At 32.9% G+C, this 19086-nt stretch overlaps 1 protein-coding gene across 1 annotated transcript; it reads right to left on the bottom strand.

Annotated features, from left to right (window-relative positions):
• Positions 1-11273: 11273 nt before the first annotated feature.
• On the bottom strand, positions 11274-18833 carry LOC139494023 (cell death abnormality protein 1-like). Its single transcript, XM_071282190.1, has 4 exons — positions 18761-18833; positions 15137-16873; positions 12156-12279; positions 11274-11382 (listed from the first exon to the last, which is right to left on the bottom strand). The coding sequence occupies exons 1-4, from the start codon at positions 18831-18833 to the stop codon at positions 11274-11276; spliced, it is 2043 nt and encodes a 680-aa protein (XP_071138291.1).
• Between the last annotated feature and the right edge of the window lie 253 nt (positions 18834-19086).

Raw genomic sequence — 19086 nt, 5'->3', positions numbered from 1 at the left:
TTAATCTATGTATCTAAATTAATTCTTCTATATATCAATATATGAATATTCATTTGTTTAATTCATTCTGACTGATAAAATCTTATGTCCAAAACAAGACGAGATTGTTAAGATATGTCCTTTATCACATGTTATATAAATTGGTTGTTTGGGATCTTAAGTCTTATTACTTTAATTCAGGGATGATTCCACTATTCAGTTTAGGGCCGCTGAGCGGCCGTTAAATCGGCCAGCGGCCCCCAAAATGTTTGTGAATATAAATTCTCAATTCAGGAAAATAAAATAAAAGTCGGTATTTTCGGAAAAGTTTCCGACACCAATACGGCAACTATAATTTTTCATAGTTTGTCGTCAAAACGTAGTAAAATCCGGATAAGAATGCTGACTATGATCGCATTTTATTAATACAATTTAATTATGTCAACATGAGTTAAACAATTTAAGCAGCTGGATTCAATTGATTACAATGTTATGGGAGTATTTGATCTCGTAAAAGTAGATCGCTGAGCATGTTGATCGAAAAACATGCTTTTTGTCAAAATGGGTGTCCGAAGCTGACCTCGACAAAGAGTAAATTCAAATTTTTGTATAACATTGATGAATAAATTTTAATGGGCACCGATCTCGTAAAAGCAGATCGCCCAGCAGAGCCGGTTTTGTTATTTGATGAAAGCTTGTTTTGTAAAAGAAATTATTTTATATTTTAGTTGGGTTGTTGTCCCTTTGACACAATTGCATTTCATTTTTTATCTTTATTTATTGGTCAAAGTGTAAGGCCCTGGACTATTGTTTATTGTTTTTAACCTAAAAAAAAACCCGGATATAATAGGTCCTAATTTTTAACAGGGTTTTAATGGTTCTATTAATGATATTATAATGGTAATATATTGGTAGCATTTAATGACCACTTAATTAGTGACCATGCAGTAGTGTATTATTGGACACAATTTAGAAGTTAATCGTGACTTGCATTTTGGTATATGATTAAGTTTAATTGGTTTTATCAATTTTATCAAAATGCGTTGAAAGCTTTGTATTAATTGAATTTAGCCATTTTATCTTATTTTCTACATGTATATTACTTGTTATGGATTAGAGTGATATCCTTTGATCATCGTTTTGTCTTTGTATTTATGAAAATAAGAAGATGTTGTATGAATGCCAATGACATAAAATCTACATGACAGACCAAAATGACACATTCATTACCAGCTAAAGGTAATCGTACAGCCTTCAACAATGATTAAAATACATTATTATTTTATTATGTGTTCTTATCTATGAACTTTCAGAGATATTTATTTATTCCGTACAAACAAACATCATTAAACTTGACAGGTGACATTAATCCCTGTAAGAACATTTGACACCCACTAGTAGGTGAAACTTTTGAATTACATATTTCAATTTGGGGGCTCACCTAATCATTACTAATGCCAAAGCTAGGACGTAACATTCAGCTGAAGAATGGAAAACTCAGATGAAAATTGAAGACTCAGTCAGAAGTGAGAAGTCAGTAATATGATTACAAGTGTATTCATTGACATTATGGTCTCTCATGAAAAAAATGTAAAGGGGCGTTATAAACACAAACTGAACAGGTGTTTGTTATCTGATAGAACATCAAATCAATTGTTGGAAGTAAAAAAACTGATTTGTATGTATATATTGATTTTATGTAGTCATGGATATCTTTATATTCCCTTTATAAGTATGATATAAACATATTGATTGATCAAATCAATTATGGCGGACAAAAAGCTTTAATTTTGAAATGTAGCCGTTTAAGTAACATAACCAGCAAGTTACTATCTAGAGAAAAAAACAAATGGTAAACAATGGTAAAGTTTGTTTGATAAGTCAGTCTGTCAAATTATATTTCAAACATAGTCATAACTTTGTAGTTGGTGTTGCAATTTTAAGCGTCTATCTGTCATTTGCAGTTTTCAAGATGAAATGCTAAAATACATAAACAAAAAGACTGTAACACATATTTCTGTCTACAAAAAAATAGCATAAAAAAGAAGATTATTAAAAAAAAATCAGGGTATTTCGAGTACATAGACATAATTGTATTGAAAACTAAACTATACATTTTGTAATACTACTAGGTCTTCCAAGAATCTCTAGGAATCTTCTATGATACAAAATATCTACAATATTAACATCAATTCTATCAGTTATCAAAGCCGGGCTTCAATGTTATTACAAAACTGCCTTTTTCAAAGGTGGTGTGAATCAGATAAAGATAGTAAAGGACACCAAATATCTTTTCGGACTAAGATCAGATAGTAACCTTTGCATTTTTTAAACTATTCAAAATCATCTTGGATTTTCAAAAAACCCTATGAAGCGTATATAGCTATCTCAATTATATTTTGATCCTAACGAATTATTTGTTTACCTAAAATAAAACACCTAAATAAGACAGCAATACACCAAACGACTTTATAACCTGCCATTCTGTAAGGTCAATGTATAATTGAGATAGTTAAAAAGTTTAACCAAAATTCATGTTTATTTGTAATAGTTATAAACAAGGGTACTATCTGAGATTATTCCAAACTTGAAATTCTAGCTTTTTTTTTTACCTATAAATCAAATACTTAAATTTGAAAGTAATAAATCAAACTAAAAGACAACCAGAAAATCTTTAAGATCAAAGTATATATAGCTGTAGAGTTTGGTGAACATATTTGATCATTGTTGAAGGCCGTAATGTGACCTTTTGTTGTTAATTTCTGTCTCATTCCTTATTTGACAGAAATAAATCAAACTACAAAATAACCTGGCATTTTATAAAATCAATATATAATTGAGGCGGATTCATTCTAGTCTAAATTCACGTTAAGGCTGGTCGAGCATTTGTCTAGAACATGTCAAACTACAACAAGATTATCGAGTACTGAATATTGCAAGCTCTGATTTTCGTAAAATCCAAAAAACCAAAGTCAGAAAGTTAAGTACTGTCTGGATCATGTCGAGTCTAATAATTAAAGTTTGTGCTCGACCCTACTGGTCTAGTACAAGATATGGTCTTTCCAGACATGAAACAGTTTGTAGTGTGTGTCAACGTTATTTCATCCAATCAAAATCTAATCAACTGAGACTGCGATAAAATAGAAGTTTAATTGTTGATTAAAAATACGAATACACGTCGTTACGATATTTCAAGCCTTACCAATCAAAAAACCGATTCGTGTGGATTTTTTTACAAACAAATACAAAATATAAAATCGACCCAACATCCTTTAAATATCAATACTGCAATCCATTAAATTAAGAGACCTTCAGGCAATAAAAGGAACTCTGGTTGCTAACATCTCAGAAAACAATAACCATAGATCAGTGTCAATGTAAGTAGTTTAATGTTCAGACAAAAAAAGGTATACAGTTGTATCGGATACATGCGAATAATACTGAACATATTCAACACTATAGTTTTATCAAATATGATTTTCTTATCCCAGGCATTAATAACCTTAGCCGTATTTGGTAAAACTTTTTGGGAATTTTGGGTCCTTAATGCTCTTCAACTTTGAACTTGATTGGCTTTATAACTATTTTTATCTGAGCATCTCGGACAAGTCTTATGTAGACAAAACGCGCGTCTGGCTTATTGAATTAGAAGCCTGGTACATTTGATAACTATTTATACCACTGGGTCGATGTCATTGATGGTGGAAGTTACCCCGAGGGTATCACCAGCCCAGTAGTCAGCACTTCGGTGTTGACATAAATATCAATTATATGGTCATGTTTTAGAAATTTCTTGTTTACAAAACCATGAATGTTTCGAAAATCTAAGGATTTGTTTATCCCAGGCATAGATTACCTTAGCCATATTTGGCACAACATTTTGAATTTTAAGTTCTGAATGCTCTGCAACTTTGAACTTGTTTGGCTTTATAACTATTTTGATATGAGTGTCACTGATGAGTCTTATGTAGACGAAACGCGCGTCTGACGTATTAAATCATAACCCTGGTACCTTTGATAAATATTTTACATGACTAAGAAAACTGCAAAGGTATATATTTATAACATTAACATTAGAAGATGTGGTATAATAACAGATGTTGTTAATATCAACAGGAGACACAAATGACGTCGATATTAGCCAATCTACATAACACTTTCGACATTTAACGATGAGAAAATAACATAACATATTGTAAGCTATGAATTATCAACATCACAAACTTAAATAATCTCAATCGACCAAACTAATGTCATGTCATAGATTCATGTACAAAATTGATCTCTTAGTTTTAACTTATAACCCCCAAGTTGACTGTCCCTTTGGTATCTTTCGTCCCTCTTTCAGTCCCTTTAACTCATCCTTGACCCCCGCTTCCTTCAACCTTGATTCACGTTCACCTCTCGTTCATGAAGTCACACATACCACCCCGTTATCTCCTATCCACTTCATTATTCTAATATTCTTACAAAATCAATTGGCACAGATTCGAAAGGAGAGGATTTTGGAAGAAAGCAATGCTTTACAATTATAAAGTTCCATTCTCAATTTTATTTTATACAATAATAAAGTTTCGTTTGATCTTTTATTATAACGATATGTTCTCGTTGTCTGGTCATTGTCGTCATGGTGATTAGTCAAACCTGCAAAGTAGAAAATAAGATATGAATTATATTTAGGAGGGACACTCTAGTTTTCATACATTAATATCAATTAGTGAATTTTAGAAACGAATAAGAGTAACCGGTAAATGACTTGACTATGCTCTATTAATGCATATTAAAAATGTGTATGATCATGTGAACCATACGTCAATTAAAGTCCTCATTTTTCTTTTGATCTTGAGCGGATTTCGTTTTCCAAGGGTAGTAATCATGGTAACTAAGGGTTTCCGACATTAGTTCAGTATCAAATTCGTCGGGGAAATACAAACGAGGAAACAAAAATTCAGTTATATTATATTTCATCTAGTATATAATTCTTACAGACCATATGTAATTATTTTCACAGGGTATTCAATTTTGCTGTATATGAGTATATTTTTGTCCTATTAAACCAATTACTCATGCTTTAATTATGTCATTGTGAAGACAACATGTATATAAAACAAAAGATTCACCACCATGAAATGTGACGCTCGAATCAAAAAGTTAAAAAGGCCAAATTGAGTACGAAGTTAAAGAGCATTGAGGATCAATATTTCATAATAGAGTTGCCAAATACAGCTGAGGTAATATAATACTGAGGTATAAAAGCTTTGACATTTCAAAAATGTACATTTTTGTTAACAGTAAATCTATAATTATGATCATAGCAATGATAAATCATGTCAACAAAGAATAGTAGACTACTGGGCTGGTGATACCCTCGAGGAATAATAACTCCACTAGCAGTGGCATCGAATGTAATTTTTAACAATCAGGTTTGAGAAATTGATGCTTTCTGTCATACTATCCAGTACATTTGAGCATGTCATTTGTGGAACACATCATTAGTTTAAATAGTATCCGTTGAATGACATTTGGTATGGGTTTTTTTAACAAGCTATGCAATGATAGGTTATTAGGACTCGATCATCATTTTTAATAATGCCTTGGCTGATGTAATGTTACCCCATGCAAATACCATCGGCTTATTCGACAGTTGTATGGTATCAGATTGTTATTATCATTAATGTTATTAGACAAGGACACAAAGAAGTGCCAACTATTTGTTAGATTAGTACACTATCTTAAACCGTTTGAATAGAACCATTGTAATCTGAATACAATATTGATACCTCATAACGAGAAAAGAACGATAACATAACGAGAACAGAAAGATAAAAATGTTTATGTAGCCGGTACATGCACGAAACATTGTCATCTGACCACGACATTGATACCTCATAACGAGAACATTACGAGAACAAAAAAATAAAAATGTTGATGTAGCCGATCTATGCACGAAACATTGTCATCTGACTACGATATCAATAACTCATAACGAGAACAGAAAGATAAAAAAAGTTGATTGAGCTGATCTTTGTACGAAACATTGTCGTCTGACTACGATATTGATATCTCATAACGAGAAGAGAAAGACAAAAATGTTGTAGCCGATCTATTCACGAAACATTGTCATCCGACTACGATATTGATACCTCATGACGAGAACAGAAAGATATAAATGTTGATGTAGCCGATCTATGTACGAAACATTGTCGTCTGACTACGATAATGATACTTATAACGAGAACAGAAAGATAAAAATGTTGATGTATCCGATCTATGCACGAAACATTGTCATCTGACTAAGATATTGACAACTGATAACGAGAAGAGAAAGATAAAAATATTGATGTAGCCGATCTTTGCACGAAACATTGTCATCTGACTACCATATTGATACCTCATAACGAGATCAGAAAGATAAAAATGTTGATGTGTCCGATCTATGCACGAAATATTGTAATCTGACTACGATATTGATACCTCATAACGAGAACAGAAAGATACAAATGTTGATGAAGCCGATCTATGCACGAAAAATTGTCATCTGACTACGATATTGATACCTCATAACGAGAACAGAAAGATACAAATGTTGATGTATCCGATCTATGCACGTAACATTGACCTCCGACTACAATATTTATACCTCATAACGAGAACAGAGAGTTTCAAATGTTTTTGTAGCCGATCTATGCACGAAACATTGTAATCTGACTACGATATTGATACCTCATAACGAGAACAGTAAGATAAAAATATTAATGAAGCCGATCTATGCACGAAACATTGTCATATAACTATGATATTGACAACTCATAACGAGAACAGAAAGATAAAAATATTGATGTAGCCGATCTATGCACGAAACATTGTAATCTGACTACGATATTGATACCTCATAACGAGAACAGAATAATAAGAATGTTGATTTAGCCGATCTATGCACGAAACATTGCTACGACAAGATAAACATTTGCTTAAAAGTACGAATAAAGGCATTGATGGCAAACTTATATGATTTTTTTTTATTTTGTATCATGGTATTATGTTGGACGCATTTAATGGCCACTTAATGGGTGACTTTGCAAGTGTATTACTGGACATAATGTAGACTTGGTATAAATGTATAATTGAGTTTAATTTGATGTATCCATTTCAAATACATGCATTATACACCATAACTGTATTTGTTGAATTCAGATACATTGTAGAACATAAAAGCCACTTTATCGGTTACACTTTTACCGTTAATTGGATTAGAATAATATCCCTTTGTTCATCGTTTTGTATATGTATTTATAAAATTTATTGTTGTCAAAGAAACAACTCTTAACGAGAGACCAAATGACACAGAATTTGATAGGTATATCCTTATCGTGTGTTTTTCTATGTTGTGATGTTATGCTATTGTTTCAGATCAGGGAGAACGTTTGGTATCATTAAAACGTTTAATCCCGCTGCAAATGTTTGCACTTGTCCTAAGTCAGGAATCTGATGTACAGTAGTTGTCGTTTGTTTATATTATTTATACGTGTTTCTCGTTTCTCGTTTTTTTTTTATATAGATTAGACCGTTGGTTTTCCCGTTTGAATGGTTTTACACTGTCTAGTAATTTTGTGGCCAATTATAGCTTGTTGTTCGGTGTGAGCCAAGACTCCGTGATGAAGGCCGTACATTGACCTATAATGGTTTACTTTTTTAAATTGTTATTTGGATGGAGATTTGTCTCATTGGCCCTCACACCACATCTTCCTATATCTATATAGATCACCAAACAGCATTCAACAATGATTAGAATCAATAATTTCATTATGTTTTGATATCTATGTACGCTAGGGGATATTCATTTATGTCGTACGAATAAATATCTCTAAAAAAGGACTGACAGATACCAGAGGGAGAGTCAAACTCATAGATAGAAAATAAACTGACAACGCCATGGCTAAAAATAAAAAAGACAAGCAGACAAATAATAGTACAGAAGACACAACATACAAAATCAAAGACTAAGCAACACGAACCCCACAAAATACTGGGGGTAATCTCAGGTGTTCCGGAAGGTTTAGAAGATCCTGCTCAATATGTGGCACCCGTCGTGTTGCTTATCTTATTACAAATCCGGTAATAGTCTAATTCGGTAGGTCACATTCGTGAAAAATGAGGGGTATTGTAGTAGTGACATATTGAACATATCAGATATCATCTGTAAAACGGTTATTCAATAACGGTCAACTAACTCGTGATGGAGTCCGTAAAATTTACGAAGGGATGATTTTAACTTCACCACTTGGAACTCTTGGTTTAATAGATTTCTTGTGAGTAGCAATTCCATTTTAAAGAAATCATTATAGGAAAAACAAGCCCGGGAATATCATATCAATTGTGAGATATATACTCCGTATGGAGGCGCTGCTGGAATGTATGAAGTCAGCCTTATAATAATAAAAAAACAAGTCGCCAAGAAGAGGGGCACAATTGGTTCCCATATTTGCATATGGATATCTTTCGCATGGTCTGTTGCATCAGGTATATACATGTTTCATTTCATTACATCAAATATTTTCCTTTTATAGGAATATGGTAATTTTTGGAGAGAAGTCTCGTTAATCTTATTTTTTATATAGATTACCTTTGAAGTAAAGGGGGGTTACAGATACATAATCTTTACATCATTAATCATTACAGATACATGACATAACTTCTTTTGGTAAACTTTTTGGAGTGTAAAGGCGTTGATTAAATTACATTGTATATGAAGCGCATATGCTTTAAACATGATGCATTTCAAATATCAATATATGAGTTGTTTTATATGCACAAATAAATCTTTTTCTGTCACAACTAAAACATCTCAGTAGACGGTGTTGATAAATCAATAAAATCCTCAATTCATTAAAAGCACAACCAAACATTACGAGGCACAAAATTTGACATGGACAGATAAAGTGAGTTAATATAGAAATAATAAACATTGATCCGAAATTTTCATAATAATTTAGCGTCTGTTTTGCTAAAACAAAATTACAGTTTTGATTTTGTGGACTTTTGTCTATTTGTCATTTTATCTTTTTCATGATGCTGGTGGTTTTGTTTGAGTTAAGGTTTAAACTACAACTCTGGTATCTCCTAACCGTTTAAAAGTTTATAAATTAATTGTTTTATATTAAACACTGTTTGAAACTTGATATAATATATCACATTTTACTTTCTGATATTTTTTTATAAGAAAAAATATACAATTACGAGACAAACGAAACATTTTAAAATAATACCTCAAATTCATCGAATGATAGTATGTGCCTTGGCGATCGAGTGGTCAATTACTGTACCACTGTCATGTCATTGTGAGTTGTAACTCCGTGTTATTTAAAAGTGTGCACCACATTTTCTAAGTATATCGAATAGACAAAAAAAATATAGTCATTCCTCATAACTTAAAAATGATAAGGATTATATTAAGAGAAAAACAAACGTTGGTGACGTCACGCTGACATGACAAAGTTATGAATATGAGCTTATAGACATAATACTTTCAGCCAATCTGAAGACGTGTTACACCCAAAATTAAATTATTGGTTATAATGAGTATCAGTAATTTTTTACCTCTAATTCAGTGGTTGTCATCGGTTGCTGACTGTTATCGTTAATCATGATAATTGATTTGTAATAAAACAACCACTCGGCGTTTTGTTTAAACTGTTTAACATGTTGTCAATGATGGAATCTTTTAGCTGACTATACAGTATTGGCTGAACCCGTTGTTTTTAAGGCCGAGAGGTACTTAAAAATAAGACAACACGTTCTTAATTTTATAAAACGCATTTGCGCATTTACATACTTCGGGAAAGCTCAAAGTCAAATATTTGAAAGCCAAGGATGAACACGAATCGAAGCAGTTGATCAAAACAGGACCTTAAAAAAATACGCGATTGTGTAAAAAAAATTAAAGCAGACCAGATAACGATATTTTGTATATGACATCGGTTAAATAAACATAAATGCATGTCTGATGCAAAGCAATAGTTATCAAAGGTACCAGGATTATAATTTAATACGCCAGACGCGCGTTTCGTCAACATAAGACTCATCAGTGACGCTCAGATCAAAACAGTTAAAAAGCAATAGGCGATTTCAGAGCGGTCTTATTATACCTAATCGGCTGGTATATATATAAATCAAGTTTCTGTGCACTCAAATAGTGGCTACTGTACTGTTAAGGTAGGTTGAGGTTCTAAATTAGAATCCATAGAATATTTGTCAAAATGTAGTTTCTATCAAGTTTTGATTAAAACAATATGATAAAAAGTATGGATCAACGGGCTTATTTCCACGCTAGAGATTATGCAAAATTTTACGGTTTTGTATAGATAATGCATACAACATGTACAAAACCAAATGTCGTGCGATAGAACGAAAACTTTACCATAAAATATTGATTTAATATGTCAGAAGATATCTCCAATAATATGATTTCAGAACAGAAATGGAAAAAGGGGTCAGCGAACTCGTTTTCTTGCTACATAATAAAATAGGTATATTCACAACATTGTAACTTATTGTAAAAGTTACTTTCTCTGAGTTATCGCTCTTCACATTTGAGTTGTAACCCCTTATGTAGCAAAGTAAAAAACGAATGGACCAAACAAAAATATTATGTTTTTGGTAGAGGAAAATGCCGTTAATATGATAAAACACCTTAAATTCTATATTAACATGAAAAGTCTCAACATCAATTTCACACTACTCTCAAAATTTGCACATGCACACTTCATTAAAGCTGCAGACCGAGTTCTATCTGCTATTTCAAAATCCAAGATGACGGACGACACCCGAGCTATCTAAACTTGAACATTTTGTGTTAACTAAAATTTGGCAAACTGTATCAAACACAATGCAAGTTAAACAGTCTTTTTATGTCTTTTTCAAAATACAATTTGATAATACATTTACATCAGAGTGAATGAATAGCAAACGAAATTGATTCGATACAATCGAACAATTTATAAGGGAAAGTAGCAACAATTATCTAATAATAGCACAACGTTATCAGCAATATAACACAATTACAATCAGAAGCCGGTTTTTTATTTTTCCCTGCGCAAAATTAACTTTCGAATTTCGATATTGACTGTTACATGTGCACGCAGGCAAATTCAAAACTATGAAAATTCAGTAAAACGTTCACATTATATATCATTTTCTTTGCTTGGATAACAATTCAATTTGCTAGCCGAAGTTTTGTTAAGTATCTTAATTTCTCTGATTGTAAGGCAATTTTCCATTTAGGCAATAAACTATGTTCATATTTGTGTTACATCGTTTACTTCCATATAAATGTGACTGTCTCCGGAATCTGTGGTATAGTAAATATGACTGTCAATCATCCCCGTGGACGTCTCGTAATTAGGTCTGTTGAAAAACAATGTTACACTCATATTTGAACAAATGCGTTTAATAGAAACAGCAACACGCAAATCGAGTAAAAAGTGCAAGAAAATGACAAGCATGTGTTTTTTACAATATGGACTTACACTGTGACGACAATCATACCAAATTTGTACTATTCAATGTTGGGGAGGGGCATGCTAAAGACCGTCTCTGGTTTTTGGTATTTTCTTGATGAATTGAAGACTCATTGGTCGACGTTGACTTCTCTTTTGTCCGGTTTCTCTATTTAACAATTGCATCGTTTTAATTCTCAATTCTATACCAGACAACCAGCAAAGCTGTTATGTGCAATCAGTTTATAGTTGAAAACGTCATTTTAGATGTATCATTGATTTTTTTATGTATTTTTAAAACACAACATTAAGTTTACGTTTATACCTCAACATTTTATAAGGTAATTCAGTTTTCTATACATTGCTCCATAAATAAAATTTATAATTAAAGCTTGGTATAAGATACTTTTTAGCCTTTTCTTTCAACTTAGATATTTGTAGCCCTAGCCCATGTTTATTTATGGTTTATATGTATTCAAATTGTTTTTGGTTAAAATACATACATGTAGGGTGTAATAAAAATAAAAAAAAACAACAAATATCTACATGTGCTCTCGATGTTCTTCCTTGATATACTAAAAGCAACCAAGTCTCACTGCGAGTTTAAGACTGCACATTAAACTTGAGAATAAGCAACTACTGAAATTAATGTGATCTAGTGGTTTGTGAATCGTCACTTACCGTATTATTTTGCGTCTAAAATACACAATTAATATAAAACTAATGGCAATGAGTACAGCTACTACACTACTAAAAACAATAGCTAAAATAGTAACGGTATCATTTGAACTTTTAACTTGGCTACCTGCAAGTAGAAAAAATAAAACTTCATTTTTATTGAATTTTTTTACAGGACGGACAGATGTTAGTAAGTATGAGTTTTTTCCAATTTGAGTTCATTTATATGTTTTGAAATTTAATATGACGTCCATTTTCACTGAGCTAGTACACATTTATACATTTAAACGTAGGGGCCATTTGAGGCCCACCTCCGGATGCGTTATTTTCTGGCTGCATTGAAGACCTATTGGTCGGGTTATCGTCCCCATTTCGATTCTCAATTTTATCTCAGTAAATGAAAACTAGACATGTAAACAAAATGAAAAAAAAGAAATAAAATGTTTTCACGCTTCCCTCGCAATGATATACCGACGCTCAGTTCTACTTTCTGTTTTATAGAACATTGAGAATACTTTGGTTTTGCCATAATTATACTCACCTAAAAAAAATTAATGCATTAATTTCATTCGTAGATGTTAGAACAGAAACGCAAAGAAGCACTGAGCGAAGCCTTTGTGTAAGAGAAGCGTGAAACAGGATCCATTTTCAATCGGATTGGATAAGACACTAGTATATTGTATAAAAACAAAACAAAGAAAGGCTTCTCAAAAAGAGGGGCGAAAGGTACCAAAGGGACTTTCAAATTCATAGATCGAAAATAAGTTGGCAACTCCTTGGCTAAAAAACGACAAATAATAATACACAAGACAGAACATAGAAAACTACGTAAAAAGCAATACAAACTCACCAAATCGGTATCAAAGGTACAAGGATTATAATTTAATACGCCAGACGCGCGTTTCGTCTACATAAGACTAGTCAGTGACGATCAGATCAAAATAGTTATAAAGCCAAAACAAGAACAAAGTTGAAGAGCATTGAGGACCCAAAATTCCAAAACGTTGTGCCAAATACGGCTAAGTTAATCTTTTTTCTAGAATGAGAAAATCCTTAGTTATTTCGAAAAATTCAAAGTTTTGTAAACAGTAAATTTATTAAAACGACCATATAATTGATATCCATGTCAACATCGAGGTGCTGACTAATGGGGTGGTGGTACCCTCGAGGACGAAACATCCACCAGCAGTGGCAGTGTTGTGGAACGGTAAGTTAATTTTGCTCGACATGTGGCACCCGTCGTGTTGCTCATGTTATTACAAATCTTGTAAATAGTCGGTAGGTCACATTCACGAAAAAGGAACGGGATTGTAGTTACGACATAAGGACCATATCCCACATCATCTGTGAAACGGATATTTCATAATGGTCAAATAACTCGTGATGGCGTTGGTAAAATTTACAAAGGAAAGATTACAACTTCACTTTTGAAACTCTTGGTTTAATAGCTTCCTTTTGATTAGCAACATACTAACAAGGGAATAAAGATAGGAAATACAAGCACGGTTATATCGTATCATTTGGGAGATATAAACTCCGTATGAAGGTGCAGCTCGATTGTTGCTACATAGAATGGAAAGTGCACAACTGGAAGCAGAAATCATCTCTTTTGTCGTAAAGTTTTGTTTCAACCGACCCTCATTGTCAATGTCTAGATGAAGTCAAGATATGAGACCGACTTAACTTCGATAGGATAGATGCGGTCAACAGAGTCAGTGGAAAGGGATAAACATAAGTTGCAAAACTTGTTTCCCAATCCACTATAAATAAATATGTTTAAACTAAAATAACAGAGTCACCAAATTTTGAATTATTTAGAGAAAGAAAATCATCTATGTAAATGTAGCGGAAAGTGAAATTAAAGGATGTCGCTGATTTTTTTTCTTTCTTCTCAAGAAGTTTCTGTATGTAGTCAGCCTCATAAGATAAAAGACCAATCAGGCAAGAAGAGGGGCATTATTGTTTTCCACAGGAATTTCGATAAACTGTTGAAAAACAAGTCCTCCAAACGTATCAAATATGTTGTCAATCAAGAAATTAAGCATCTCGATAATGTCTGGTTCAGAGTATCTTTTATTTGAATCAGATTAGTTTTAACAAATGAGAATTTATCCCTCACTAAGACAAGATACTTGTATCTACGTTGGCCATTATTTTTAATCTTTAATTTCGTCCTTTAGTCTGGATTGTGGAATACTTGTGATGAGTCTTAGCTTGTATGCACTCCAAAAGATGTTTAGATTTTTTTTGTATCGGTATCAGATTCATGCAATCACTAGATTAGGCAGTTTCATAATAACTAGTACTGTGAAATTAAAACGAATGAAATTGCAACAGTTCCCTTTATTTCAGATTATTTAATTTTGAAATTGAACACCTCTTTAAACTACAAAAATGTATCATTGTTTTTTTCATTATAAAAAAATGTCAATAAAAATTTGAAGGTGCTTAATAAATGTTATATATGTCGAAGTGTTACCTGTCTAATCCTGAGTATTCCACATACTCCTTTAATTAACACATTTCCTCGGTCCCAATATATGCCTATCCTGGCAGAAAAAAACCTGAGTATTCCGACACCCGGCTTAATCTGACATTTTTTCACCCCCCCCCCCCCCCCCAAGTGTGTCGGATAACACAGATTACTGTATAGTGTTGTTAGCAAACCATTATCTTCTTACTTAAGACTAAGTAGCAACAGTTGGGAAGAAATATTTGGTTTTTCATAAGTGCTGAATATCTTTTGATTTTGTCATTACTTTGATAATGAAAATACGCGAAAATGGTGTACAAAATTGTCTGGTGTAAGTCTTAAAAAAATTGTTTAATGTTAACGATACATAATTATCATAGAATTTGAGTTTCCTTTGTAGTCTCTTAGTTTATAACCAAACATTAATACATAACTGAACGTAATGGAACAAGTAACGCCATAAATAAGTCTATATGACAAAGTAATGCTGCATTTACCAAGTTTTACTAACCTATGCATACAGCAGTCGTTTGATTACATCCAATGGTATCACATTCGGTACAAATATTTTCACAAGAATCACCATGGTATCCAGCTTTGCATCCGCCCACACACCTACGAGAAGATCTATCACATGTTGAGTTATAACAGTTAATACTGCATGATAGCTCACATTTGGTACCGAATTTCATGTTAGGGCAATTTCCACTGCACGTTCCGTCAGCCTTATTACATTGATTTGATGAACATGACGACGGACATGTCCTACTGCAATGACTACCATGATATCCTGCAACACATTGTGAGGTGCAAGCTCCGCCAACTTTAAAGCAAGTTCTCGGTGAACAGTTTGCTGAACAATCTAAATCACAATAATCCCCATATTTGCCAGGAAGGCAATTTCTGGAACATGCACCAGTTGTTGGGTTACAACTATTACCGTCACAGTTTGACCCGCAAGAAAGTTGACAAAATTCCCCGTAAAACCCCTGTTTGCACCAAGAGGAACACTTGCTATCTACTTGACTACATTTATTATTTAAGCAATTGGAGTTACAGGGTTGTAAGCAATCGTTACCATGGTATCCATCTACACAACCGGCGTCACACAAGCCAGTATTACGATTACATGTAGTTAAGCAATTAGGACATTGCAAGTCACATTTCTGACCGTAACGTTTGCTATTACAGCCACTACTACATATGCCATTGCTATCACACTCACCTTTATTACAGTTTGTGGTACAATTATCTTTACATGTGTTACCATACCAACCCGTTTTACATCCACCCGTACATGTTCCAGATGTTGTATCGCAAGAATTTAAAGTCGCACAATTGTCGCTACATTTAACGCACTGACCGGAATCTTGATACCAACCAGTTTGACAGCGCTCACAAACGGTCGGTTGATTCGCTACACAAGATTCGCAATTTGATAATGAACAAGTAAACCTATCGCAGCGCAATCCACTCCATCCATCAAAACAACCAAACCGACAGTTTCCAGTGTTAGGAAAACATTTAGCTATATTGGTATTATTTGTTTTACAACCTGAACTACAAGTTTTGCAGTTACCGATAACTCCATCATAATAATATTCCGGTTGGCATTTGGTACATACGGTTATACCAACAGAAATCAATGGTTGGCATTTCGTACATAAAGTATTATTTGTCACTACCGAGCACGTTTTGTCACAACTGGCACCATAAAATCCATCTATACACCCATTTAAACATTTCCGATTGCTTTGGTCGCATTTTGGTAGTCCGCCATTACAGTTCACACAATAAGATGGAAAACAACCAGCTGTTTGTTGATCACATCCATATAGGCAAGCAGTTGAACACGTTGAACTACAATCAAATCCATAATAACCCTTTTTACAACCAGACGTACATTGACCAGAAGTTCTGTCACATTCCAAGTTAATACATCTTATCGAACAAGACCGTTCACAATACGGACCCCATAGTATTTGAGGGCAACTATTACAATATCCTAGCTGTCTGTCACATCCACATGATAATCCAGACAGGACACATTGGTCACTGAGTGAACAGTTCTGGTTGCATGCCTTATTACAAACGTCACCAAAATAGTTCTTTGCGCAACCGTAACAGTTTCCATGCAATCGTTCACATCCACATTTCCCACCATTAATGGAGCATTCAGTTCCATAATAACACGTGGTAGAACAATTGTATAGACAACTTCCGCCCCATATACCAAAATCACAGGTAGCTACAATTAGATTTAAATAAGTTGTGTTGATAACAAACCCTGAAATCACTTATGAGTTTTCCTCTTATAGTTGATCCTTGGTTTTAGTTGGTAACCTGGATTTGTTTTTCTCTCAATCGATTTTTGTCTTTTGAACAGAGGTATACTACTGTTGCCTTTATGAAATTCATATAAAAAGATTATTCATAGGTGAGAGATGGATACAGAGCAATCAAAACCATCATAACTCATAGAACGTTATAGTTGTATTAACAGTTTACACCCCGTTTTAAAGATTGCAAGTTGCTAATATTAAAAAAAATGTAATGCTATATGTAAATGTATTCATAACTTTTCTAAAGGGGATTTTTCATAATATAAGTATATGGACACTCTAATAGTTAATTAATTCGTGTTTTCGATATTTTATGTGTCGGTTTGCAAGAAATCAAATTTTGGAAGTACAAATTTTTTTATAAGACATTTTTTTATTGATTTGTCGTCATGGTACTAGAAAGCTTGTAACATCTTCTTGTGGTTAACTTAGGGATGTTGCTATTATAGAATTGAAGCTAAATGACAAACGCATATACATGGGATAATTTTTTTGTTATACGAATACTTCAAGCATTGTTGGGTTGTTTATGTTTTCACTCATATGAGATTCGCCCGGAAAAGAAACCATATGTTACATTAACATTCAAAAAAAGACATAAACAACTATTAATTAGTGTTCTTAGTCAGGAACTTGGCAAAAAATATAGGTTTCGAGTTTACAAAGTATTTAGAGTGATTGGGAACAGGTAAGATTAGAGTAAAATGGTGCAAAGTATTGAAGAATTAAAAAATACAAATTCTCTTTTATTCATACTTATTGACATAAATAATTACACATTCAGTATATAGTATTTGATTCCAGGCATAGATTACCTTATCCTTAGCACAACTTTCTGGCATGAATTTTGGGTACTCAATGATCTTCAACTTTATACTTATTTTAGCCTTCTTACTAATTTGATCTGAGAGTCACTGATGAGTCTTATGTAGACGAATATCAAATTATAAACCTAATAATAGTATAATAGCAAATAAGAGGATGAACTGTTTGCCATCATTTCTTGCAGAAATCATGAAGGTTTAAAACAAGATTTAATTTCATTTTTGTGTCAGAATTTTATTATACTTCGTTGGTACAGTGGTCGATGATAAATCTACCAGACACATATACATGTATGTACATTTATTCAGAATCCCAACCACAAGTGATTTCGACTATAAAGACAATCAATGTAACTACCTTTGCATATATACCCTTATCATAATGAGCGATCGCTGCCAAAACATTTGAAAATACAAAGCTGATAAAAAAAGATGAAAACCTATAAACAAAAAGTACAAAAACCATAGCCACAGCCGGACAAGGATAATACCTTTGCACAAGGGAGATACATACTTCTTTAATTAAAATAATTTCAAAAATTTTGATACAGAAATTAACCTACATTTTCTTTTTATTATTATTCCACATTTTGTTTGTTTCAATTAAATTTCTCGTGAGGATTGGGTCATCACAGACCTATACATGCTGGATTTACGAACTACCTTTACATATCCCCTTATCATAATAAGGGGTCAATATCCTTCTTCGTAGATTGGACGTTTCACTAGACGCGTTCATCTCACTTTAATTTGATTGTTTAGACGACTAATTGTTGATATTTAATGCAACTCACAAAACACCTGGTCAGTTGTCGTTGAAAGGGGGAGCCGGAGTAACCGTAAAGAAGCTATACCTTAATAGTAAAAGTATATGTGGTACTTAATACTTAAAGCATTCTATAAAAATGTATAATATCATACATGTATCTAACCTTAATAAACTTATATATTTTTTATCAATGAACATACCATGTGTCCCTATATCAAACAGTGTAACATGTAAAACGGCGATTAATACTCGTTGTATCAGGGAACTATCCATTGTATCGAGGAAGTACTATCCAAAGGGACGTAACTTCGTATATTTAAGTGCAAATTACATTTCAATGTTTTCAAGTTGTTATGTATATTGTTGTGTAATGTTATGCACTGATTCATTCCAAACTTTGTTTTGATTAATTTAATTGCAGGTGAAGCTATACCAAAGATATTAAATGATGTGGATCTTGTCACACTTTTTTTAATGTTATTTTTGTCTATGTATAAATTGACCATGTCGTCCTAGATTATGGTAT

This window comes from Mytilus edulis, chromosome 11, assembly GCF_963676685.1.
Source record: "Mytilus edulis chromosome 11, xbMytEdul2.2, whole genome shotgun sequence".
In the NCBI taxonomy this organism is placed as follows: Eukaryota; Metazoa; Mollusca; class Bivalvia; order Mytilida; family Mytilidae; genus Mytilus; species Mytilus edulis.
Note: the sequence above shows the minus strand (reverse complement) of the source record. Positions and strands in the feature narration are given on the sequence as shown.